Below are 25,379 nucleotides of genomic sequence, written 5' to 3' on the forward strand. Positions count from 1 at the left end.
CCAGATGGCGCGCCGCGCTTCTTCCATTTGAAGCTGTGCTAATCATGCGACCGAGGGAGGCAGCGCAGTAGTTAGCACAATGGAGTCGCAGTCGGGAGGACGACGATTCGAATCGGCGTCAGGCCATCCAGAATTAGCTTATCCGCAATTTCCCTAAATCGCTCGGGGCAAATGCCGAGATGGTTCCTTTGAAAGGACACGGCCGATTCCCTTCTCCATCTTTGAAACAACTCGAGCTTGTGGTCTGTATCTAATGACCTCGATGGCGACGGGACGTTAAACCCTAATCTTCCTTCCTTTTTTTCAAAAAATCATTTCGTCGTTCATCACGAAACTAACATGTGTGCCTTCAGATGAGGAGTCTATGGTCAAAAAAATAAATTAATTAATGTATAGCGTACGAGTGGGCGATGATATGCACTACTTAAACAATGCGGGTTTTGACGGGTATTAGGCCTTGGTCCGAAGCAAATTTCTCTGCCTAACGTTCGTCTTCTAATGCTGGAGACACCAAGAGACACTATGACTACCCAGAAAGCAGTTGCAATCTCAAAAAAATTCAGCAAACCGAGCTGCTTATTCGATATCAACGCAACGGTCGGTTCGCGAAGTCATCAGATTGGTGTCTACGCGAGTCGCACCAACGTATGTTACAGAATTTGTAGTGTGGAAGAGTTGACGCCGTTTCTTTTATTTAGCAATAAGACCCACAACTTGTATTTAGAAGGCAGTAAGTAGACCCATTTTACTTTATCATCTGTGTCGTTTTTTTCCATAAGTTCCAAATTACATCGAAAACATTTATTCTGATCCACTGTCTATGTGGCTCTCGGTTGGTTTACCGTTTCCACCACGAGTAGTCGACTGTGACCAGAAACAAAAAAACTAGGTATGTACGCTTTTATTTTCTATTTTTTTTAAATTTTATACAGATACTTACATCACAACAGTTTATTATATTAAAATGAAACCGAGTCTTGTGGCGAAGTAAAATACTGATATCGGGGCAATATGCGAGCAGGAGATGAAAATATGTCTACATCCGCCACACACCGTCAGGTGGCTTGCGGAGTATGGATATAGATGTAGAAAATGTTATTTTTACTTCCATTCACCGACAATGGTTCAACAGAAGGTAACATAGGACCAATAGATTGGCACAATAACAATGGTGAAGACGATCTTGAAGGTGACAGAAAATGTGCACCTCCAACTTGTACGCCAATTGCACACCCTCAACGTAAAAAATTTCTTTGCACAGTATCGAAGTGCTCTTTATCATAGTAACAAAACATTATGAAATACTGTTTAGGACTTTTTGCTTAAATATTCTGTTCCCCAGTTTTCTATATTAAAGTTTTTGGAGGTGATGAAAGTTTTCCAATTGTGGTTGTCATTTTTGACGTGGGTAATAGCCGTTGTTTTTATGATGATGAGGATGTGGTCGCCGGGAATGCTATCAACTACTTCCACTTCACTGCACTGAGTAGCAATTTGCAGTGGGCAAATAATGTGATCAACTATGGAGACTCCTGTGTGATTGATGAAAGTAGGTGAATTATTTTCTAGGTGGATCGGATTGTCGTTTAGAGTTGCTATGAGGAGATCGCTGTTTTTGTTGTTGGTTTTGTCGCCAAGAACAGTGGATCTGACATTAAGATCTCCTATGGGGATTGCTGGGCCAAGTGTAGGGACGTAATAAAACAGAGCTGATGGCAGATCCTCAATGGGAGGTACATAATTATACAGTTGCGAAGTTGATCGATTTCCTATATTTTCTTACTATTTTTAGGACAACAGCTTGATGGGTGTTCAGTTTTTCTGGTGACTCAAGTCTGAGAGTGACCAGTTGTTTTGTGTTCCTTGTGAACATCTTCCTCTGCCTGTTTCGGGTTTGTCTTACCTGTGGCATACATAATCGAGAAGGCTAATATCTTTGCCGAAGCATTTGATTTCGGCATTTCCGATAACTGTAGTGTTTTGTTCTCGAACCAGTTTATATAGGAACTCCTTTTGAGCATAATCTGCGTCAACTGCAACTTCGCATTATCTACTGTGCCCTCACTCCAATCTGTTGTATCAGAAGAAAACCTGGATGCTAACACTGACATCCCAAGCATTTTCAAATAGATATTAGCCAAGCGTCATCGTCAAACTATTTCAAAATCATCGCACAAGCACAACAGACTCCTGTCAACTTCGTTCTTTTCTCTGATCCATCATCGATGGAGAAGTTCTCCAACGCAAGCGGTGACAAATCAAACAAATGATTTCTCACGTATCAGTGGTGGTGATTCATCACCAAATTTGCCGACAGTACGTGAGATACGGGACAATAAAAACATTACATAGCCGGATATTCCAACGACACATGTTGAACAGTCGGGTTTCTACCGGTTATTCGCGTCATTTTGCAAGCTATTTCAACTGCGTGACTAGCAGTCTTCTTCAAGTGTTGTCTGAAACCGATTCCAGTGTGGAACGAGTCCGGCATTTATGCCTATGTTGCGCCAGGCGCTCCGTCTGCAGTCCACGCCGCGTACGGCGCTCTGTCCGTGGTAGGCGCCGACCAATAGCAGCGAACGTAGTGTTTTCTTCGATCCACTGCTATTCCGGACGCTGTGCGCGTACTTTGCGGTTCTTATCCGTTGTAAATCTTGCTATATTAAGGCTTAAATGACGACAATCGGAAGAAAAAATGTCTAGCACGACTTACACGACATTCAGAACTTCATACAGCAAGACTGACAATGAATAACAACCACAATGTATACGCACAGCGTTTGGGACAGCCACGGCTTGAAGAAATCCACTATGGTCGCTGCTACTGGTCGGCGCAGACCGCAGACGGAGCGCCTAGCCAACACAGGACATCACCTGAAGAAGACTGCGAGTCATGCAGCTGAAATGTCGTGCAAGAACGACGCGAATAACCGCCAGAGACCCGACTGTTCTACATGACAATGCCTTGCCGGGAAAGCCTCAAGAATTACGGTAGTCATATGATTCCAAATTCACTGATGATACTGAATCAATTCATTTGTAAAAAACATTTACCTCATGTCAGAAAAAATTCAGACCTACCTATAACAAGAAAATATTTGTTTTACTTGCCCTAACGTCACATTCAATCTCTCCTCTACAAGTAAAGCATGTCGTAAAATTGCACCCGCTCTTTTATGGATGGTCCAATTAATTCAACAAACTGGCAATGCTCATTCTATAAAAAGCGAATTTTTTTTGGATGGATTGACCTACTTCTACGTATACATGAATTTTCAGCAAATCACACTTAAGTACCTGGCAGAGGGTTCATCGAATTCTCTGTTATTCCAATCTTGAACAGCGCGAGAAAAAAACGAGTACCTGTATTTTTCCATGCGAGCTGTGATTTCCCTTATTTTACAATGTGGTCGTTTCTCCCTATGTACACTATGTGATCAAAAGTATCCGGACACCTGGATGAAAATGATTTAAAAGTTCGTGGCGCCTTCCATGGGTTAATGCTGGAATTCAATACAGTGTTGGCCCACCCTTAGCCTTGATGACAGCTTCCACTCTCGAGGGATAAGTTCAGTCAGGTGCTGGAAGGTCTCTTGGGGAATGCAGCCCATTCTTCACGGAGTGCTGCACTGACGAGAGCTATCGATATTGGTCGGTGAGGTCTGGCACGAAGTCGGCGTTCCAAAACATCCCAAAGTTGTTCTATAGAATTTAGGCCAGGACTCTGTGCAGGCCAGTCCATTACAGGGATGTTATTGTCGTGTAACCATTCCGCCACAGGCCGTGCATTATGAACAGGTGCTCGATCGTGTTGAAAGATGCAATAGCCATCCCCGAAGTGCTCTTCAACAGTGGGAAGCAAGAAGGTGCTTAAAACATCAACGTAGGCCTGCGCTGTGATAGTGTCACAGAAAACAATAAGGGTGCAAGCCCCCCCCCCTCCCCCATGAAAAACACGATCGCGCCATAACACCAGCGCCTCCGAATTTTACTGTTACCACTACACACACTGGCAGATGACGTTCACCAGGCATTCGCCATACCCACACCCTGCCTTTGGATCGCCACATTATGTACCGTGATTCGTCACTCAACACAACGTTTTTCCACTGTTCAATCGTCCAATGTTTACGTTCCTTACACCAAACGAGGCGTCGTTTGGCATTTACCGGCGTGATGTGTGGCTTATGAGCAGCCCCTCGACCATGAAATCCAAGTTTTCTCACCTCCCGCCTAACTGACACAGTACTTGCAGTGGATCCTGATGCAGTTTGGAATTCATGTGTGATGGTCTGGATAGATGTCTGCCTATTACATGTTACTACCCTGTTCAACTGTCGGCGGTCTCTGTCAGTCAACAGACGAGGCTGGCCTGCACGCTGTTGTGCTGTACGTGTCCCTTCACGTTTCCACTTCACTATCACATCGGAAATAGTGGACCTACGGTTGTTTAGGAGCGTGATAATTTCGCGTACAGCCGTATGACCCAAGTGACAACCTATCACCTGACCACGTTCGAAGTCCATGAGTTACGCGGAGCGCCTCATTCTGCTCTCTCACGATGTCTAATGACTAGTGAGATCGCTGATATGGAGTACCCGGCAGTAGGTGGCAGCACAATGCACGTAATATGAAAAACATTTTTGCGGGTTTCCGGATACTTTTGATCACGTATTATAGGTCGAAGTCCACAAAATATTTTCGCATTCGGAGGAAAAAGATGTTGACTGAAATTTCATGAGAAGATCCCATCGCAACGAGAAACGCCTTTGTTTTAATGTTGTCCACTCGAAATCCTGTATCATGTCCGTGACAGTCTGTCCCCTATTACTCGACAATACTAAACGTTCTACCCATCTTTCATCTTTCTGGATGCACTCCGTAAAACCATTTCTGGTAAGGATCCCATATCGCGCATCAGTCCTCCAAAGAGGGGACGGACAAGCGTAGTGATGGCAGTCTTTTCAGTAGATCTGTTGCATCTTTTGTGTGTTCTGCAATAAAACACAATGTTCGGTTCGGCTTCCCCACAACATTTTCTATGTGTTCTTTCCAATTTAAGTTGTCTATAATTGTAATTCGTAGTAAGTTAGTAGATTTGATTGATTTACCGTGCAACGGAAGTTTAAGAGGATTCCTTTTAGCACTCCTGAGGTTGACCTCACACTTTTCATTATTCAGGTCAACTGCCAATCTTCGCACCATACAGATATCTTTTCTAAATATTGTAGAATGCAGCGTCTAAAACTTTCTGCGCAATAATCTATCACTGCATATTGGGTGTACCAAATATTGTCGGCTTAATAATTTATTAATTTTTTCCCAGCTTAGTTTTATACTACGGGCAAAAGTAGCAGCTCTTCACGACAACATTTTGAAAAAAATGGTGCTCTATCTAAGTCCACTTTACAACTAGCGATAATTGGACGACCGGTCGTCGAGCATTCTGAAGAATTTAACTTCACCGTGCGAATTATCTTACGATAGTGTGGTCTGTAGTGTGCGACTGCCCTAAAACTGGCTTTGCTCTCTGCTGTGTCCAGCACACGTTGCACAGTCTATCGTTCCACGGCGGTTTTCGCTCTGCCTGTCCCCTGAGACCGAATGTCAAAACGAGAAACTGCACTGCAATCTACGGCCTGCCCCGACAAACTTCGCAGCGCACTGGGAACTTCCGAAGGCCCCTTGCCACATAAAGTTTTATTCCTCGTTCGCTACTTTTGCCCCTTTGCCGTCCAACGTACCCTAGGGAGCTGCGGACTGCGTTTCGCACACTGGTCACGGTCGTACTGCGTACACCAGTGTGAAACCAGTGACACGTGCTGCTTGCACAACGAGACAACTTCTACTGCCGTGACGTGGACTCTTATTACATCACCTGTGCTGCGGTGTAGCCAGCTGGAGTGTTGGTCTTTTAAATGTCACCTTCAGTTCTAACAAGGGGAATGGCGTGCTGCTAATCCTTGGCGCTAATAATGTAACTTTAGGAGAGAAACAGTGAGGCAAACCTTGAATTCCGAAATGTAATGACTAATGATCCCTACCCACCTGTTGGCAGAATGAACACAGCTATTATAGTGCTGGATTCGATTAGACGCCAGTAACATAACCATAGATTCTTTATAGACTAACTCCCTTACGTGAAACTGCGTTTCACACATCTAAATGTTTATGACGTCATATCGCTTGAACTATGTGGTACAATTGTATAATTTTGCAGGTCTATTCAGTGGTGTACTGTCTGCAAAGTATTTTACGAATAGGGTTATCAGTAAAGAAGTACTAAATTAAAACGTCATGCCTGATGCTAAACGTTTATAGCATAAACAGCGAAACTTAATTAACCGATAAACCTTTTTCCTTTCATTATTTTGTTGATGATGTCAACGAGAAAAAAAATCGGAAAGCTTTGAAATTGTGTGTAAAGTCTGACGGAAGTCTCTAAGTGCTTTCATTGTCACATACTTGATGTACGGTAATTTGCGCGCCCTGGGTTACAGCACCTCAAGACATATAAGCAGTTTCTAACTGTAATACTGGTTTTACTGTGTTAAGCCTTTAACATAAGATAGTACCTCTTAATGACTAGATTATGAAAGCATTTTAAATTTTCAAATTCGGTATGTAATTAGGCGAAATAATGAAAATCAAATTTTTGTTGCCACTGGAAGCCGTTAGATAGCCAAAAGCGACTAGTACCGTGTTCAAGGACAGTCACATAGCAAAAATGATACTTTTCGTTCCACAGATCCTTTGCGAAATGATCCTAAAAATGTAGAACATGACATAAAAAAAGAAAACATAGCTACATATTTACAGAAACATATTCAAGTTCCTTCCATAGATTCTAAATGCGAATGTTCTCATGAATGTGGAACAAGTAAAAAAAATCTTAAACATATTTTCGTTTAAAAGGTAACGCCAAACTTGTCACAAACGTCTAAACATACACACACCGAAGTACATAAAATAATTCTGAGGTTATTATAAACACGCGACATCAGAAGAGAGCAGTTTGTTGTTGTTGTGGTCTTCAGTCCTGAGACTGGTTTGATGCAGCTCTCCATGCTACTCTATCCTGTGCAAGCTTCTTCATCTCCCAGTACCTACTGCAACCTACATCCTTCTGAATCTGCTTAGTGTATTCATCTCGTTGTGCCACAAACTCCTCTTCTCCCCAATCCTATACTTTCAGAAACGACTTCCTGACATTTAAATCTATACATCACACAATTACACTAAATACGTGCATACGTCAGATTTTACGTATAAATCACTTTATTTGATAGTATTAATAACGTGTGTATCGACTGGTTCTACCAAGAATTTCGTCAGTAGAGAGTTTTTTTCACCTCTGAAGGAGATGGTGGGCTGTAGGTGAGCATAGCCGTTTTCGGCCAATAGTTGTATTTTGTGCTCTTGTGACACCATTTATTTACGACAGTTGGGTGAGATGGACAACTGAGAGGAAGATGTTCTTCATTAAGTTTCCTTCGTTCCTAATGCCGGTATTTGACTTACGATTGAGGGGAAAATATCTCGATCGAAAAAACACCAGCTGGGATTGGTTGCCTGTTGTTCGGCTTATATATCTTCATATTATCTCAGTAGTTTCGATAATGTTATGCCGACCGCTGTGGCCGAGCGGTTCTAGGTGCTTCAGTCTGGAACCGCGCTGCTGCTACGGTTGCAGGTTGGAATCCTGCCTCGAGCATGGATGTGTGTGATGTCCTTAGGTTAGTTAGGTTTAAGTAGTTCTAAGTCTAGGGGACTGATGACCTCAGATGTTACGTCCCATAGTGCTTGGAGCCATTTGAACCATTTCATAATGTTATACTGTGATCTTGGCAGGCTGTTGATGTAGAAATTTTCTATCTAATTCTGTATAAGATGGGAAACTTGAAAATATAGTCGATGTAGAGAATATTGTCTTCTTCTTTAGGAGTTGACTGAAGAAATTTTTTTCGGTAAGTTGCTCTTTCTATATGGAGGCTGCTACATCATCGCAAATCCTTGTAGTAGGCGTTCTTAGTCTGTTGAAGATTTCATTGATTTCTTCGTTTTCCAGAGTATTATGTTGGAGTGAATTCGATACAGCTTCGAGAATAATGTAAGGACAAAATGTATATTTCAATTTCGGAAAATGACACGTTGTAAGATCGTGCTGCAACAGGGATATTGTAAATCTGTTGTTATTTATTCTGCTGAGCCAGAATCTGGTGATTTATTCTTTTATTCTGTTTAACATGTTCTTGGTTTTAAGTGTTTCGAGAATGAAGTTTGTTGGAAGTCATAGCGAAGATTTTCAGTTATTCGAAGCATCCTTCGGTCAGGAGATAGATTTTTTTTCGGTTGGTTAGATGACATAATCCATGCTTGAGATCCACATTCGAGAATGGGTCGGACAAATACTTTGTATGTAAGAAGGGCAACTGGTTCCCCCAATCCACGTGCTCGGTATTTCATGAGACGTCCTAAACGGAGTTGGCTTTTAGCTTGATTAATTTTTCAGTTCTGTTTTTCTGCCAGTTTAAGAGTTCATCTAGATGTGTTGTTGTTGTGGTCTTCAGTCCTGAGACTGGTTTGATGCAGCTCTCCATGCTACTCTATCCTGTGCAAGCTTCTTCATCTCCCAGTACCTACTGCAGCCTACATCCTTCTGAATCTGCTTAGTATATTTATCTCTTGGTCTCCCTCTACGATTTTTACCCTCCACGCAGCCCTCCAGTACTAAATTGGTGATCCCTCGATGTCTCAGAACATGTCCTACCAACCGATCCCTTCTAGTCGTGCCACAAGCTCCTCTTCTCCCCAATTCTATTCAATACCTCCTCATTACTTATGTGATCTACCCATCTAATCTTCAGCATTCTTCTGTAGCACCACATTTCGAAAGCTTCTATTCTCTTCTTGTCCAAACTATTTATTGTCTATGTTTCACTTCCATACATGGCTACACTCGATACAAATACTTTCAGAAACCACTTTCTGACATTTAAATCTATACTCGATGTTAACAAATTTTTCTCCTTCAGAAACGCTTTCCTTGCCATTGCCAGTCTACATTTTATATCCTCTCTACTTCGACCATCATCAGTTATTTTGCTCCCCAAATGGCAAAACTCATTTACTACTTTAAGTGTCTCATTTCCTAATCTAATTCCCGCAGCATCACCCGATTTAATTCGACTACATTCCATTATCCTCGTTTTGCTTCTGTTGATGTTCATCTCATATCCTCCTTTGCTGTCTCTGACAGAATTACAATGTCATCGGCGAACCTCAGAGTTTTTATTTCTTCTCCATGGATTTTAATTCCTACTCCGAACTTTTCTTTTGTTTCCTGCTTGCTCAATATACAGATGAATAACATCGGGGATAGCCTACAACCCTGTCTCACTCCCTTCCCAACCACTGCTTCCCTTTCATACCCCTCGACTCATAACTGCCATCTGCTTTCTGTACAGATTGCAAGATATCTGAACTTTGGTTGTGGAGTAATTTCTTGTCCCCAAAGTCGAATGTTGAGTTTGTGGGGGTCATGTTGTTGGCATTCTGAAAGATGTCTATGTGTAAATAGGATAAGTTGACTTATGGTTGGATTAGGTCGGATTGTCCATTTATTGAACCAGGTTTCAAGTTTGCTGAGGTAGCTGCTGGCTTGTTCATTGATTGCATTGCAGGTGGGTGCATGACACCAGGAAGTGGTGTCGCATACAGAGCTATGCCTTCATTCCACCAACTGAGTCTTGGGATGTCAGCTGTATATGTCGTATATAACAGTGGGGAGATCACGACACCGTGAGACACTCCCACTTTGGGCGTGAAGTAGGACGATTTTTGATCCCCAACTCGTACTTTCCTATTTCCAACGAGGTGAGCTGTTAATTGAACTATTTCAGGTCGGAAGTTGTATTTTAGCATTTTATGAAGAAGTCCCACATGCCATACCTCTTTGTCCAGAAAGAGGGCAACAGTCGTATCTGTTAAGTTGCAGCCTCCTGCCTACTTTGCCAGTTAGTCTTAATAACGTATAGGCGGTACTGTGACTGTTTCTGAAACCAGCTTGTTCATGTGGTATAATGCTGTTGTCTTCTGCAAACTTTTGTAGCCTGTTGTTAATTACTGACTCAGAGGCTTTGCCAGTTATTGGAAGTAATGTGATGGGTATGTATTCTGCTAGAGTTATGGTTGTTTTTGGGTTTTCCTGATGTCTTAGGTCTGTATTCTGTAACAGTTATGGTTGTTCTTGGATTTTCCACGTTTCGGAACCATTCTAATATGTGCATGTTTCCATTGGGATGGTACAGCTTTTTGAGTTAAGGCTGCATTAAATAAAGGTTTTAGTGTTTGAGCAAGTCCCTGTGATAGAAGTAGCTTGAGATAAAATCGTCCAATGCTGTCATTTCCAGAAGCTGCATTTCTTCAGTTTAGTATGACAGAGGCTCTCGCATATCCTGTTATTTCCTTCAATAGTAGATGATCAGCCGGTGTGGTATTTTCGTACAGAAGTGAATGAGTTTGCCTAGTACTGATCTCCTCGTGATTGTCGTAAAATTTAGGATGCTGTGAATGATCGTGTATTTTTTTTTTCGAGTAAATTGCTGAATATTTCAGCCTACTCCCTTTCATCCGCCGTGATGTGGTCATGGATTCGTAAAGACGGTTCTTCGGTAACGGTTTTGCCCATAGTTTTCTTGAAATTATTCCAAAAACGAGTGGGGCGTACGTGGGTGAAGTCGTTGTGACTAGGAGTTCCATGTATTTACTCTGAACTGACGAATCTCTCATCTAACTTGGTTATCGATACGGTTCCATAGCCCTTTCATTAGGTTGTTGTGTGATTTGTGTAAATAAGTTTCTTTTTTCTTTATTTGGGTTAAGACTATGTGTAGGACGCCTATGATGGTTTTCTTTGGTACACTGTTAGTGACAGTAGATTGTAACATTTTGACAATTAGCTGGTTGTAGTTGTCAAAGTCTTCTGTAGCATTAATGGCTGCCGTTTAGGACTTTTTGCTTAAATATTCTGTTCCGGAGTGTTCTATATTAAAGTTTTTGGAGGTGATGAAAGTTTTCCAATTGCTGTTGTCATTTTTGACGTGGGTAATAGCCGTTGTTTTTATGATGATGACGATGTGGTCGCCACTTCACTGCAACGACTAGCAATTTGCAGTGTGCAAATAATGTGATCAACTATGGAGGTTCCAGTGTGATTGATGAAATTAAGTGAATTATTTTCTAGGTGGATCGGACTGTCGTTTAGAATTGCTATGAGGAGATCGCTGCTTTTGTTGTTGGTTTTGTCGCCACGAACAGAACAGTGGATCTGGTATTAAGATCTCTTGTGGTGAATGCTGGGCCAAGTGTAGGGACGTAATAAAAGAGATCTGATGGCAGATCCTCAACGGGAGGTATATAATTATACAGTTGCGAAGCTGATCGATTTCCTATATTTACTTACTATTTTTAGGACAACAGCTTGATGGGTGCTCAGTTTTTCTGCTGAGTCAAGTCTTACAGTGCCCAGTTGTTTTGTGTGAAAGATGGCGATCCTTCCTTGTGAACATCTTCCTCTGCCTGTTTCGGGTTTGTCTAACCTATGCCATACATAATCGAGAAGGCTAATATCTTTGTCGATGCACCTGATTTGGGCAGTTCCAATAACTTTAATGTTTTGTTCTCGAACCAGTTTATATAGGAACTCCTTTTTAGCACAATCTGCGCCAACTGCAACTGAGAGCCAAAACGTTGTAATAAATGAGAACATATTAAGCGATTTAGACGGTTTCATTGCAAAACCAGATGACCGTTGAACACTGACGATTCTTCCCACTGACTTCTTCATACTTCGTTGACGTTCAAGTCGGAGGCTTCAAGATGTTGTGCAGTTCGCCAAGGTGGTTTTTTGACTTCAGACGCTGATGTTCTGCTATTAATGTATCGCTGTGAACGGGTAGCTGGGGGTTCTTCTGAATGTTTCTCCAGGTCTTCAGGAGAGCATCTGGTCTTTCTAGAGCTGCAGGTTGGATGTTACTTAAAACTGGTAGGCATGCAGTTTGAGTGCTACGTGTGCAGCCTGTGATAAGTCGCATTGTCTGGTTGAGTTGCACATCTATCTTGCTACAGTGAGCACTGTTCATCCAAGTATTCAGCGACAGAGTATGATAGTGCCAAAGCAGTTTATTTTAGTGTTTGAACGCTGCAGCCGGCCGGGGTGGCCGAGCGGTTCTAGGCGCTACAGTCTGGAGCCGCGCGACCGCTACGGTCGCAGGTTCCAATCTTGCCTCGGGCATGGATGTTTGTGATGTCCTTAGGTTAGCTAGGTTTAAGTAGTTCTAAGTTCTAGGGGATTGATGACCTCAGAAGTTAAGTCCCATAGTGCTCAGAGCCATTTTTTGAGCGCTGCAACCCCAGGAGGTACCACCAAGCTTCTGAATGATATTATTACGGGTCTTCACTTTTGCGGCCACGTTGGAGAGATGTTGTCGGAAAGTTAGACACCTATCGAGTGTTATTCCGAGGCACTTCAGGGTGCTGCAGTACTTTAAGGTTTGCCCTCGGAGTTTAGCTTCTGGTTTATAGTCAGAGTGTCTGTTCCGTATGTGGAATGCTGAAGTAACAGTTTTATGAGGCTTTAGGCGGAGGCACCATTTCCTGAAGTATGTGTCCAGGGTTTGTGAAACGCAAACACGAAGAAACAACCACAGCTAAAGGAAGACCGATCAGATTCCATGTAAAGACGTACAGGAACGATCGCGAAATGTCGGGGGTGGCTCTAGAAAACGCATGAAATCAGCGCAAGGAATCACGAGTGCAATGTGCTGCCAGCAATCCAGGTGTCTACCGCGTGCGGCCATCCTGATTTAGGTTTTCCGTCATTTCCCTAAATCGCTCCAGGCAAATGCCGGGATGGTTCCTTTCAAAGGGCACGGCCGACTTCCTTCCCTAATCCGATGAGACCGATGACCTCGCTGTCTGGTCTCCTTCCCCCTAAACAACGAACCAACCAAACCAGGTATCACAAGACTGTGCAAAGGGAGTTAAAAATAGCGGGGTACAACGGTCAAGCAACTCCTCGTAAGCCACGGATTTCTGTAGTCACTGCTAAGCGACACTTGAGGTGATGAAAAGAGTGAATCCACTGTACAGTGGATGACTGGAAACGAACTACGCTACACTATGTGGCAGTTCGAGTGGAGGGGTTTGGGTTTGGCTTAGAGACCGTTACGTGCCATCATATGTAGTGCCAATAGTGAAATAAGGAGAGGGTGGTGGTGCTCCGGTATAGGGCTGTCTTTCGTGTTTAGCTGTGAGAATGCTAAATGCGGAAGGATACGAATACTGCCCAGAGTCACTACCTGAACCCAATGGCGCACCTTTGGGTTGAGTTAGAACGTCAACTTCGCTACATACCCCACCATCAAACATCACTACATTTTCTGGTTTCGACTGTTTCGGAAGAATGGGCTGCAATTCCTGCTGAGACATTCAGACACCTCATTAAATTTGTACCCAGCAGAGCTGATGCCATCACAAAGGTGGAGGGAGGACACACCCCACCATTAATGACCACTAATAGGCGTCCGGGGCTTTTGATCAGATAGCGCACAGCGCTCCAAAACCACTGGTGTGCTCTCTTGTTGGGCTGAGCAATACTTTCCCCTAGAGCTCTCCTCTATGAGAGCAGAGCGCAGCGTTCTTCCTTTAACGAGCCGTCATTACCTGAACGGCAGCTAGCAGCGATCACGCGCGCTGCGTGGATGTCCAGCCCATCCTGACATGTGGTCTCCCGCGGGGCTGCGCTAATGTAATGAGCGGGCGGGAGGCCGAAAGCCGGAAGCGCAGGCCGCCGGAAAGAGCGCACGCACCCAAGACGAATTAGTCCGGCCGTCCTATCAGATGTGCACGCACGGTGCCGGCGCACGGCCGCTTCGCCTACACAACTCACAGTGGATCCACAGGAAACCCAGCAGCACATCCGCTAGCTCGAGCAATATACCAGGGAGAGTCACACAGTTTTAATTGTCAACTCGAATTCGTTGTTAATTGCTCTCGGGTGTACAGTTGTTTCCGTAACACTATATTTCGACAGCGTATCTCGCAGTCATCTTCATGTTATACCGAACAGTTATACACTACTGGCCATTAAAATTGCTACACCAAGAAGAAATGCAGGTGGACAAATATATTATACTAGAACTGACAAGTGATTACATTTTCACGCAATTTGGGTGCATAGATCCTGAGAAATCATTACCCATTACAACCACCTCTGGCCCTAATAACGGCCTTGATACGCATGTGCATTGAGTCAAACAGAGCTTGGATGGCGTGTACACGTACATCTGCCCATGCAGCCTCAACACGATACCACAGTTCATCAAGAGTAGTGACTGGCGTATTGTGACGAGTCAGTTGCTCGGCCACCATTGACCAGACGTTGTCAATTGGTGAGAGATCTGGAGAATGTGCTGGCCATTGCAGCAGTCGAACTCTTGATGTATCCAGAAAGGCCCATACAGGACCTGCAACATGCGGTCGTGCATTATCATGCTGAAATGTAGGGTTTCGCAGGGATCGAATGAAGGGTAGAGCCACGGGTCGTAACACATCTGAAATGTAACGTCCACGGTTCAAAGTGCCGTCAATGCGAACAAGAGGAGACCGGGGCGTGTATCCAATGGCGACCCATACCATCACGCCGGATGATACGCCTGTATGGCGTTGGCGAATACACGCTTCCAATGTGCGTTCACCGCGATGTCGCCAAACACGGATGCGACCACCATGATACTGTAAACAGAACCTGGATTCGTCCCAAAAATGACGTTTTTCCATTCGTGCACCCAGGTTCGTCGTTGAGTACACCATCGCTGGCGCTCCTGTCTGTGATGCAGCGTAAAGGGTAACCGCAGCCATGGTCTCCGAGCTGATAGTCCGTGCTGTTGCAAACGTCGTCGAACTGTTGGAGCAGATGATTATTGTCTTGCAAACGCCCCCATCTGTTGACTCAGGGATCGAGACGTGGCTGCACGATCCGTTACAGCCATGCGGATAAGATGCCTGTCATCTCGACTGCTAGTGATACGAGGCCGTTGGGATCCAGCACGGCGTTCCGTATTACCCTCCTGAGCCCACCGATTCCATATTCTGTTAGCAGTCATCGGATCTCAACCAACGCGAGCAGCAATGTCGCGATACGATAAACCGCAATCGCGATAGGCTACAATCCGACCTTTATCAAAGTCGGAAACGTAATGGTACGCATCTCTCCTCCTTACACGACGCATCACAACAACGTTTCATCAGACAACGCCGGTCAACTGCTGTTTGTGTATGAGAAATCGGTTGGAAACTTTCCTCATGTGAGCACGTTGTAGGTGTCGCCACCGGCGCCAACCTTGTGTGAATGCTCTGAAAAGCTAATCATTTGCATATCACAGCATCTTCTTCCTGTCGGTTAAATTTCTCGTCTGTAGTACGTCATATTCGTGGTGTATCAATTTTAATGGCCAGTAGTGTAGTTAATGTGCAACTACTCGCGGAGGTCCAGTTTGGGCTGTAATTATCGTATAGCAGCGAAACTTGGTAGATATGCTAACGCGTTAATGCGGAACCGAATTACGCACAGAAAAAAAATTAGTTCCATTTGTGGTCTCCAGGTGCAAATCTGGCGCTGTACAGCATCTCGTCGACGCCTCCTGTGCTCATATTGTACAAATTGTGTAACCAGTGGTGAATAATAAAATCAACATTAAGCCTTTCTCGCTAGTTTGATTTTTTCTGCTCACGTCCCATGCCTGATCCATTACATGTGAAAACATTTGTATACGTCTTTCCTTATTCACAGTGTCAGATTTGCATTTGATGGTCAAGACTGGAACTAATTTTTTTCCAGCGTAAATCGATTCCGCATTAACGAATTAGGATATCTACTAAGTTTCGCTGCCACACGATGCTTACAGTGCACACAGGGCCTCTGTGTGTAGCTGCAATTTAATCAATTATAATACAACCACCATATATACAGGGTGTAAATTTTAAGTTGACAAACCAGAATAATTCGAAAAATAAGCTTTACACGAAAAAAATATGTAGATTCCAAAGTTGATTATTTTCGAGTGGGACATCTGCTGGTGCTATAATTAGCCCGCCACCCCAGCCCCCTGGGGGTGGGACGGGAGGCAACTTTAAAATTTCAAGTGGGAACCCCCATTTTTTATTGCAGAATCAGATTCTACATAAAAAACTACGTACATTTTGTGTTAAACATTTGTTTTGATTCTTGGTAGTTGGCGCTGTAATTCAAGAAAAATTCATGTTCTCATTTTTGCGTGGAAAATGGTTACGGATCAATAAAAAATACTTATTTACTTTGTAAATTTTGATTCGCTATAACTAAAACTCTCCCTCTCTCCCCATAGGGTGGGGTTTGAGAGAGAAGAATTAAGAGTTTCACAAATGTTGACCCAAATAATGTATTAATTTTTCCCGCAAATTCGGATAAGTTTTGTTTGTTTCGTGGTCATGAGGCCACACAGGTTTTAATTATCAAACAAATCATCTGACTAGCTAACTAACTAATCATTCTACTTACAAGTGAACTCATTAACTCACAGAGTAAACAAAGTAAAGGACTAACTGAGGAAAAGATAACCCACTCGCTAACTAAAGATGAACGTATTCCCGTTTAAGATTTGGTGGTCCTGAAAAGGAACGATTGGTTTCGTTTTAGTGTTGATTATTTGCAAATACTTGGAAGTAGGAGCGAGAGGGAGAGTTTTAGTTTTAGCGAATCAAAATTTACGAAGTAAATAAGTATTTTTTTTATTTATCCGTAACCATTTTCCACGCAAAAATGAGAACATGGATTTTCTTGAATTACGGCGCTAACTACCAAGAATCAGAACAAATTTTTAAGGCAAAATGTACGTAGTTTTTTACGTCGTTTTTTTATGTAGAATCTGATTCTGCAATAAAAAATGGGGGTTCTCATTTGAAATTTAAAGTTGCCTACCGCCCCACCCCCAGGGGCTGGGGCTGGCGGGTTAATTTTAGCACCAGAAGATATCCCCTTCGAAAATAATCAACTTTGGATTCTACACGTTTTTTCGTGTGAAGCTTATTTTTGGAGTTATTCTGGTTCGTCAACTTAAAATTTACACCCTGTATAATGATAACAGGTACTTTAATATGTCCTTACTTCAATATATTAGTTGTTTTTTTTCTCTGCATCTAACAGTCTTCCTGCAAACACATCACATAATTTACTACCTGCTGTTTTCTGCTTGGTCGTAACAGCACCAACTGGTGGGCTACGCCTGCCAGTACACAGTAGCCTTTTTGCATCCACGTGTTCGCAATTCATCACCTGATCTACTTGTCCTTGTCACATGCACTTGGAGGTACTAACCAGCCTAAAACCATACCACTGCTAACAGCCACAATTATTAGTCAGCAAATGAAGTAAATAATGATGCAATGTTGTTCAGTATACTGCCCTCAGTCACCAATAGATATATCTGCACCTACGTACACCCCTAACGTCCTGTATATACTGTATGTTAGCTGTTACCTGTGCCTGCACACGCTTGCCGATGGGTGTGTGCGAAGTGACGTGGGCAGCAGCGCGCAACTATGCACTGTGCTGCTGAATCAACTATACATCATACAACGTGGACATTATGCAACAAATTTAATAATTTTTTAAGAGAGTTTATGTTCACTGATGTAAAAGGAGATGTTCCATTCCCTACTTCAAATCCTTAGGGATCGATCCTTCTTTCTGTTTTTTACTTTCGAAAATAGAATATGTTCTTCCTCAGGCTTCAAATTTCATCGAAATTGGTTCACCAGTTAAGTCACGAAAACTTAACAGACAAGAGTTACTTTCACATTGATAATATTAGTATGGAAGTATGGACTGAACACATTAAGGTTTCTATGGGCATTGTACTCATTATACGGAATCATAATACACACAACGTAACAACAAATAAAAGCAGTATCACAAATGTGATGCAGTTCGAACGTCAAAGAGTAAACAGTTTCAGCACTCTTTACTTTATGGATTTGGCTACCTATCTGGTTAGGATGAAGTTTGTAAAGCACGTTGAAGGGAGGAAGATGTTCATATAGGCGTACAGGGTGTTCGGAAATTGATAGAAGTATAGGGACAAAAAAACTGCGCTGGGAGGCCAAGGTTTGAGTGCAATAAGGAGCTTCAGGTGGATGTAGCTTGCAGTACTTACACAGAGACAAACAGTCTTTCAGCAGATTTGCATCGAGTGTTCTTGAGAACGTAAACCGCCACAACAACGATAACAATATCGGGCTCAACAGAGACTGATAGAATTATCCTTGCGAGTTTTTGATCGGAAGGAAAAACAGTAATAGGAGTCAAGTAAAGCTGCCGACAACGGATGTCGGTTCAAATGGTTCAAATGGCTCTGAGCACTATGGAACTTAACTGCTGAGGTTATCAGTCCCCTAGAACTTAGAACTACTTAAACCTAACTAACCTAAGGACATCACACACATCCATGCCCGAGGTAGGATTCGAACCTGCGACCGTAGCGGTCGCTCGGTTCCAGACTGAAGCGCCTAGAACCGCTCGGCCACCCCGGCCGGCACGGATGTCGGCTTCGTCCCGTACTGTAACGAAGATGTACAGGGTGACAATTATTGAACTATATGAAATAAATCCGTCAAAACTTATGAACGGTTCGCGTTGCGACGTTCAAACTGCACGGTAGGCCGCGGGGCTCGATGGGAAATAATATGCGCGTGCACTGTTTGGTTTAGGACGAAGCCCACTTCCATTTGGATGGGTTTGTCAATAAGCGTAATTGGCACCTTTGGGGGACTGATAATCCGCATTTCGGAATTGAGAAGTCTCTTCACCTTAAACGGGTGAGTGAGTGGTGTGCTATGTCTAATCACGGAATAATCGGTGCGTTATTCCTTGATGGCACGATGATTACCGAACGGTACGTGAAGGTTTTGGAAGATAATTTCATCCCCATTACCCACAGTGACTCTGATTCCGACAAGATGTGAACCACACAATACAGAGCTCGGCGACATAGAAGCAGGAGAATGTTTGATGTCCTGGAGCAGTCCTTTGGCGACCGCATTCCGGCTCTGAGGTATCCACAGGCCACTGGCATGGGCCTCGACTGGCCGCCATATTCTCCGGATCTGAACACATGCGACTCCTTTTTGTGGGGCTATATTAAAGACAACACGTACAGCAGTAACCCCAAAACCATCGCTTAATTGAAAACAGTCATTCGGGAGGTCATCGACAGCATCGATGTTCCGTAGTGACATTTATATGTCGAATAATCTGTGTGCACATCGTAGTTTGTAACTACACTACTGGCCATTAAAATTGTTACACCAAGAAGAAATGCAGGTGATAAACGGGTATTCATTGGAAAAATATATTATACTAGAACTGACATGTGATTACATTTTCACGCAATTTGGGTGCATACATCCTGAGAAATCAGTATCCAGAACAACCACCTCTGGCCGTATTAACGGCCTTGATACGCGTGGGCATTGAGTCAAACATAGCTGGGATGGCGAGTACAGGTACAGCTGCCCATGCAACTTCAGCACGATACCACAGTTCATCAAGAGTAGTGACTGGCGTATTGTGACGAGCCAGGTGCTCGGCCACCATTGACCAGACGTTTTCAGTTTGTGAGAGATCTGGAGAATATGCTGGCTACTGCAGCAGTCGAACATTTTCTGTATCCAGAAAGGCCCGTACAGGACCTGCAACATGCTGTCGTGCTTTATCGTGCTGAAATGTAGGGTTTCGCAGGGATCGAATGAAGGGTAGAGCCACGGGTCGTAACACATCTATGGCACCCCATACCATCACGCCAGGTGATACGCCAGTATGGCGATGACGAATACACGCTTTCAATGTGCGTTCACCGCGATGTCACCAAACACGGATGCGACCATCATGATGCTGTACACAGAACCTGGATTCATCCGAAAAAATGACGTTTTACCATTCGTGCACCCAGGTTCGTCGTTGAGTACACCATCGCAGGCGCTCCTGTGTGTGATGCATCGTCAAGGGTAAGCTCAGCCATGGTCTCCAAGCTGATAGTCCATGCTGTTGCAAACGTCTACCAACTGTTCGTGCACATGCTTGTTGTCTTGCAAACGTCCCCATCTGTTGACACGGGGATCGAGACGAGGCTGCACGATCCGTTACAGCCACGCGGATAAGATGCCTGTCATCTCGACTGCTAGTAATACGAGGCCGTTGGGATCCAGCACGGGGTTCCGTATTACCCTCCTGAACCCACCGATTCCATATTCTGCTAATAGTCATTGGATCTCGACAAACGCGAGCAGCAATGTCGCGATACGAAAAACCGCAATCGCGATAGGCTACAATCCGACCTTTATCAAAGTCGGAAACGTGATGGTACGCATTTCTCCTCCTTACACGAGGCAACACAACAACGTTTCACCAGGCAACGCCGATCAACTGCTGTTTGTGTATGAGAAATCTTTTGGAAACTTTCCTCATGTCAGCACGTTTTAGGAGTCGCCACCGGCGCCAACCTTGTGTGAATGCTCTGAAAAGCTAATCATTTGCGTATCACAGCATCTTCTTCCTGTTGGTTAAACTTCGCGTGTGTAGCACGTCATCTTCGTGGTGTAGCAATTTTAATGGCCAGTAGTGTCGTTGACATTTTTTTGTCTTATAGTTCAATAATTGTCACCCTGTATACTGACAGGTTTCAGATAGATTATATAATGGTAGGACAGAGATTTAGGAACCAGGTTTTAAATTGTAAGACATTTCCAGGGGCAGATGTGGACTCTGACAACAATCTATTGGTTATGAACTGTAGATTAAAACTGAAGAAACTGCAAAAGGTGGGAATTTAAGGAGATGGGACCTGGATAAACTGACTAAACGAGAGGTTGTACAGAGTTTCAGAGAGAGCATAAGGGAACAATTGGCAGGAATGGGGGAAAGAAATACAGTAGAAGAAGAATGGGTAGCTTTGAGAGATGAAGTAGTGAAGGCAGCAGAGGACCAAGTAGGTAAAAAGACGAGGGCTAGTAGAAATCCTTGGATAACAGAAGAAATATTGAATTTAATTGATGAAAGGAGAAAATATAAAAACGGACTAAATGAAGCGGGCAAAAAGGAGTACAAACGTCTCAAAAATGAGATCGACAGGAAGTGCAAAATGGCTAAGCAGGGATGGCTAGAGGACAAATGTAAAGATGTAGAGGCTTATCCCACTAGGGGTAAGATAGATACTGCGTACAGGAAAATTAAAGAGACCTTTGGAGAAAAGAGAACCACTTGTATGAATATCAAGAGCTCAGATGGAAACCCAGTTCTAAGCAAAGAAGGGAAAGCAGAAAGGTGGAGGGAGTATATAGAGGGTCTACACAAGGGCGGCGTACTTGAAGACAATATTATGGAAATGGAAGACGATGTAGATGAAGATGAAATGGGAGATACGATACTGCGTGAAGAGTTTGACAGAGCACTGAAAGACCTGAGTCGAAACATGGCCCCGGGAGTAGACAACATTCCATTAGAACTACTGGCGGCCTTGGGAGGGCCAGTCCTGACGAAACTCTACCATCTGGTGAGAAAAATGTATGAGACAGGCGACATACCCTCAGACTTCAGTGTTGACAGATGTGAAAACTACCGAACTATCAGTTTAGTAAGTCACAGCTGCAAAATACTAACGCGAATTCTTTACAGACGAATGGAAAAACTGGTAGAAGCCGATCTCGGGGTAGATCAGTTTCGATTCCGTAGAAATATTGGAACACGTGAGGCAATACTGACCCTACAACTTATCTTAGAAAATAGATTAAGGAAAGACAAACCTACGTTTCTAGCATTTGTAGACTTAGAGAAAGCTTTTGACAATGTTGACTGGAATATTCTCTTTCAAATTCTGAAGGTGGCAGGGGTAAAATACAGGGAGCGAAATGCTATTTAGAATTTGTACAGAAACCAGATGGCAGTTATAAGAGTCGAGGGAGATGAAAGGAAAGCAGTGGTTGGGAAGGGAGTGAGACAGGGTTGTAGCCTCTCCCCGACGTTATTCAAAAAAATGGTTCAAATGGCTCTGAGCACTATGGGACTCAACTGCTGTGGTCATAAGTCCCCTAGAACTTAGAACTACTTAAACCTAACTAACCTAAGGACATCACACACGTCCATGCCCGAGGCAGGATTCGAACCTGCGACCGTAGTGGTCGTGCGGTTCCAGACTGTAGCGCCTTTAACCGCTCGGCCACTTCGGCCGGCGACGTTATTCAATCTGTATATTGAGCAAGCAGTGAAGGAAACAAAAGAAAAATTCGGAGTAGGTATTAAAATCCACGGAGAAGAAATAAAAACTTTGAGGTTCGCCGATGACATTGTAATTCTATCAGAGACAGCAAAGGACTTGGAAGAGCAGTTGAACGGAATGGATAGTGTCTTGAAAGGAGGATAAAAGATGAACATCAACCAAAGCAAAACGAGGATAATGGAATGTAGTCGAATTAAGTCGTGTGATGCTGAAGGAATTAGATTAGGAAATGAGACACTTAAAGTAGTAAAGGAGTTTTGCTACTTGGGGAGCAAAATAACTGATGATGGTCGAAGTAGAGACGATATAAAATGTAGACTGGCAATGGCAAGGAAAGCGTTTCTGAAGAAGAGAAATTTGTTAACATCGAGTATAGATTTAAGTGTCAGGAAGTCGTTTCTGAAAGTATTTGTATGGAGTGTAGCCATGTATGGAAGTGAAACATGGACGATAACTAGTTTGGAAAAGAAGAGAATAGAAGCTTTCGAAATGTAGTGCTACAGAAGAATGCTGAAGATTAGATGGGTAGATCACATAACTAATGAGGAGGTGTTGAATAGGATTGGGGAGAAGAGAAGTTTGTGGCACAACTTGACTAGAAGAAGGGATCGGTTGGTAGGACGTGTTCTGAGGCATCAAGGGATCACCAATTTAGTATTGGAGGGAAGCGTGGAGGGTAAAAATCGTAGAGGGAGACCAAGAGATAAATACACTAAACAGATTCAGAAAGATGTAGTTTGCAGTAGGTACTGGGAGATGATGAAACTTGCACAGGATAGAGTAGCATCGAGAGCTGCAACAAACCAGTCTCAGGAGTGAAGACCACAACAACAACAACATGATTAAGATTCACTACCTAATCTCATTTTGCGCACATAGTTTCAATGCTTACTTTCAGACATAGACTGGCAGTCACTTCTTTGGGAAGAAGAAAGAAAAGAACACAGTCAACATTTCTTTGATGCGTATACCAGTATTTGGAATGTAGACTGCGGTGTATGGCTGATCTTAGTGTAGTTCGAATTGTGGCAGTAGGCTGTAAGGCGGTAGTTAAGTGGCATCGAACGTTTCAGTTAATGCAGTAGTGGTAGAGGCAGCGTACTTACGCGACGACGTCTATGGAGCCGTGGCTACCGTACTGGCGGCCGGCGGTGCGGAGCGGCAGCGCGTGGGCGGCGGGGCCCGCCCCCAGCCCGTGTCCGCCCCCGGGGGTGGCGGGGGCGGGCGGGCAGAGGCCGAGGGCCGGCGCGGGCCCGTGCTCCTGCTGGCTCAGCTCCAGGCTCGACGAGCTGCGCTGCAGCAGCGTCATCCCATGGCCGCCCACTCCGACACCCTGCAACACCCACACCGTCTGCTCAGACCAGCCTGCGGGTGCACTCGGTAAATACAAATGTCATATCTCTTTTTCTCATTTTGCTATAGCTCTAAACAACTAAACGGAATTAACAGAGACGCACGTGGGTGACGAAAAGGACAATAGAAACTCGTGTAGAACATGTCAGGCGGTAACACCACACTTCTCCTATGCGCCGAGATTGAAAAATTTTGCTCTCCTGTGCTAAGTCCCCACAGCCCAGCATTGTTTTAGCACAGTGACGTGTCCATAAATGTCAGCTGCAAGGCATGTGCCGCGCGGGAAGCGCCTAAGATCTATGTGTCGGCAACCCGTCAGACCAAGACACGCCGGCCTATACTACAGGCTAACACTGCGACCTCGGAGTAATAGCTTATCTTGTTTCATTTGCGTTAAAAAATGGTTCAAATGGCTCTGAGCACTATGGGACTTAACATCTGAGGTCATCAGTCCCCTAGAACTTAGAACTACTTAAACCTAAGTAACCTGAGGACATCACACACATCCATGCTCGAGGCAGGATTCGAACCTGTGACCGTAGCGGTCGCGCGGTTCCAGACTGAAGCGCCTACAACCGCTCGGCCACAGCGGCCGGCATTTGCGTCAAACGACGCTCCACAGGTCGTCAGCCAGATATCTGACAAAACTGCAGGAGATTCCAGCCTGAGAACGGGGGACGCCTACACTCCATAGCAGTAGTAACTTTCCACTTCTTTGTTAAAATGGTGTTATTTCCTACTGAATATGGCTATTCTCTGTAAGTGTATTGTAAGTTGTAGAACATTGTACAGAGTGACCAGAATGAGACTTTTCACTGTGCAGCGGAGTGAGGGCTGGTATGAAACTTCCTGGCATATTAAAACTGTGTGCCGGACCGAGACTCGACACGGGACTTGACGGAATATTGCAGTACAGAAACAAACCCATTAAGCAAATATAACTAGAGACCGCTGATCACTCTTCATAAATTGGACCGATCCGATCATTAGGAATGACGTCGCACAGCAAAGCCTCTCCCCACTTTAATAAATACACTGACCAGCGAGCCTAGGGGAAGTTGATCAGTAGGATCGATGGTGTTCACATTGTACTCGATTCTCTGCTTATTGTATTGTAGCATCTTGCCTTAGATTATTTCAGTCGCTGCCTGCCGCAATGGCAGCAGGTCTGTAATCCCAGTGGCGGAGCCTAGGACCGAAGCTGCCACTGATGTGTAGTCCAGGGGTCCAGCAACAGCGTTCCAGTTTAGGGCGCAAGCTGCTCTGATAACTTTGGAACTGTATAGACCAGAGGGCCTACCAACTGGTGGGACAGGATCAGCGTACATCACGACATCAGACAACACGGCATCCGACATTCGTTCCATCTGATGGGACAACGCGGGCAGTGAACAGAGTGAGACAGACCACTCTTAAGGCAGCATGAACCGCGGTCACGTCTCCTTCACAGCGGATCTGCCGCACAGGAAGCGCCTAAAGTCTATGTGCCGGCAACCCGCCAGACCAAGAGACGCCGGCCTATACTAGAGGCTGACACAGCGACCTTGGAATAATAGCTAATCTTGTTTTATTTGCGTCAAACGACGCCGCACAGGTCCTCGGCCACATATCTGACTAAACTTCAGGAGATTCCAGCCTGACAGCGGGGGACGT

At 44.1% G+C, this 25,379-nt stretch overlaps 1 protein-coding gene across 1 annotated transcript in view; it reads right to left on the reverse strand.

Moving 5' to 3' along the window:
- LOC126195657 (signal-induced proliferation-associated 1-like protein 2) overlaps nucleotides 1-23,604 on the reverse strand; it is a gene marked incomplete at its 5' end in the record, with an annotated part of 213,322 nt that extends 189,718 nt beyond the window's left edge. Inside the window, one exon of the mRNA XM_049934281.1 lies at nucleotides 23,480-23,604. Within this exon, the coding sequence (XP_049790238.1) occupies nucleotides 23,480-23,604 (125 nt within the window). The remainder of the gene's footprint in view (nucleotides 1-23,479) is intronic.
- Nucleotides 23,605-25,379: the final 1,775 nt, after the last annotated feature.

This window comes from Schistocerca nitens, chromosome 7, assembly GCF_023898315.1.
Source record: "Schistocerca nitens isolate TAMUIC-IGC-003100 chromosome 7, iqSchNite1.1, whole genome shotgun sequence".
Lineage (NCBI taxonomy): Eukaryota > Metazoa > Arthropoda > Insecta > Orthoptera > Acrididae > Schistocerca > Schistocerca nitens.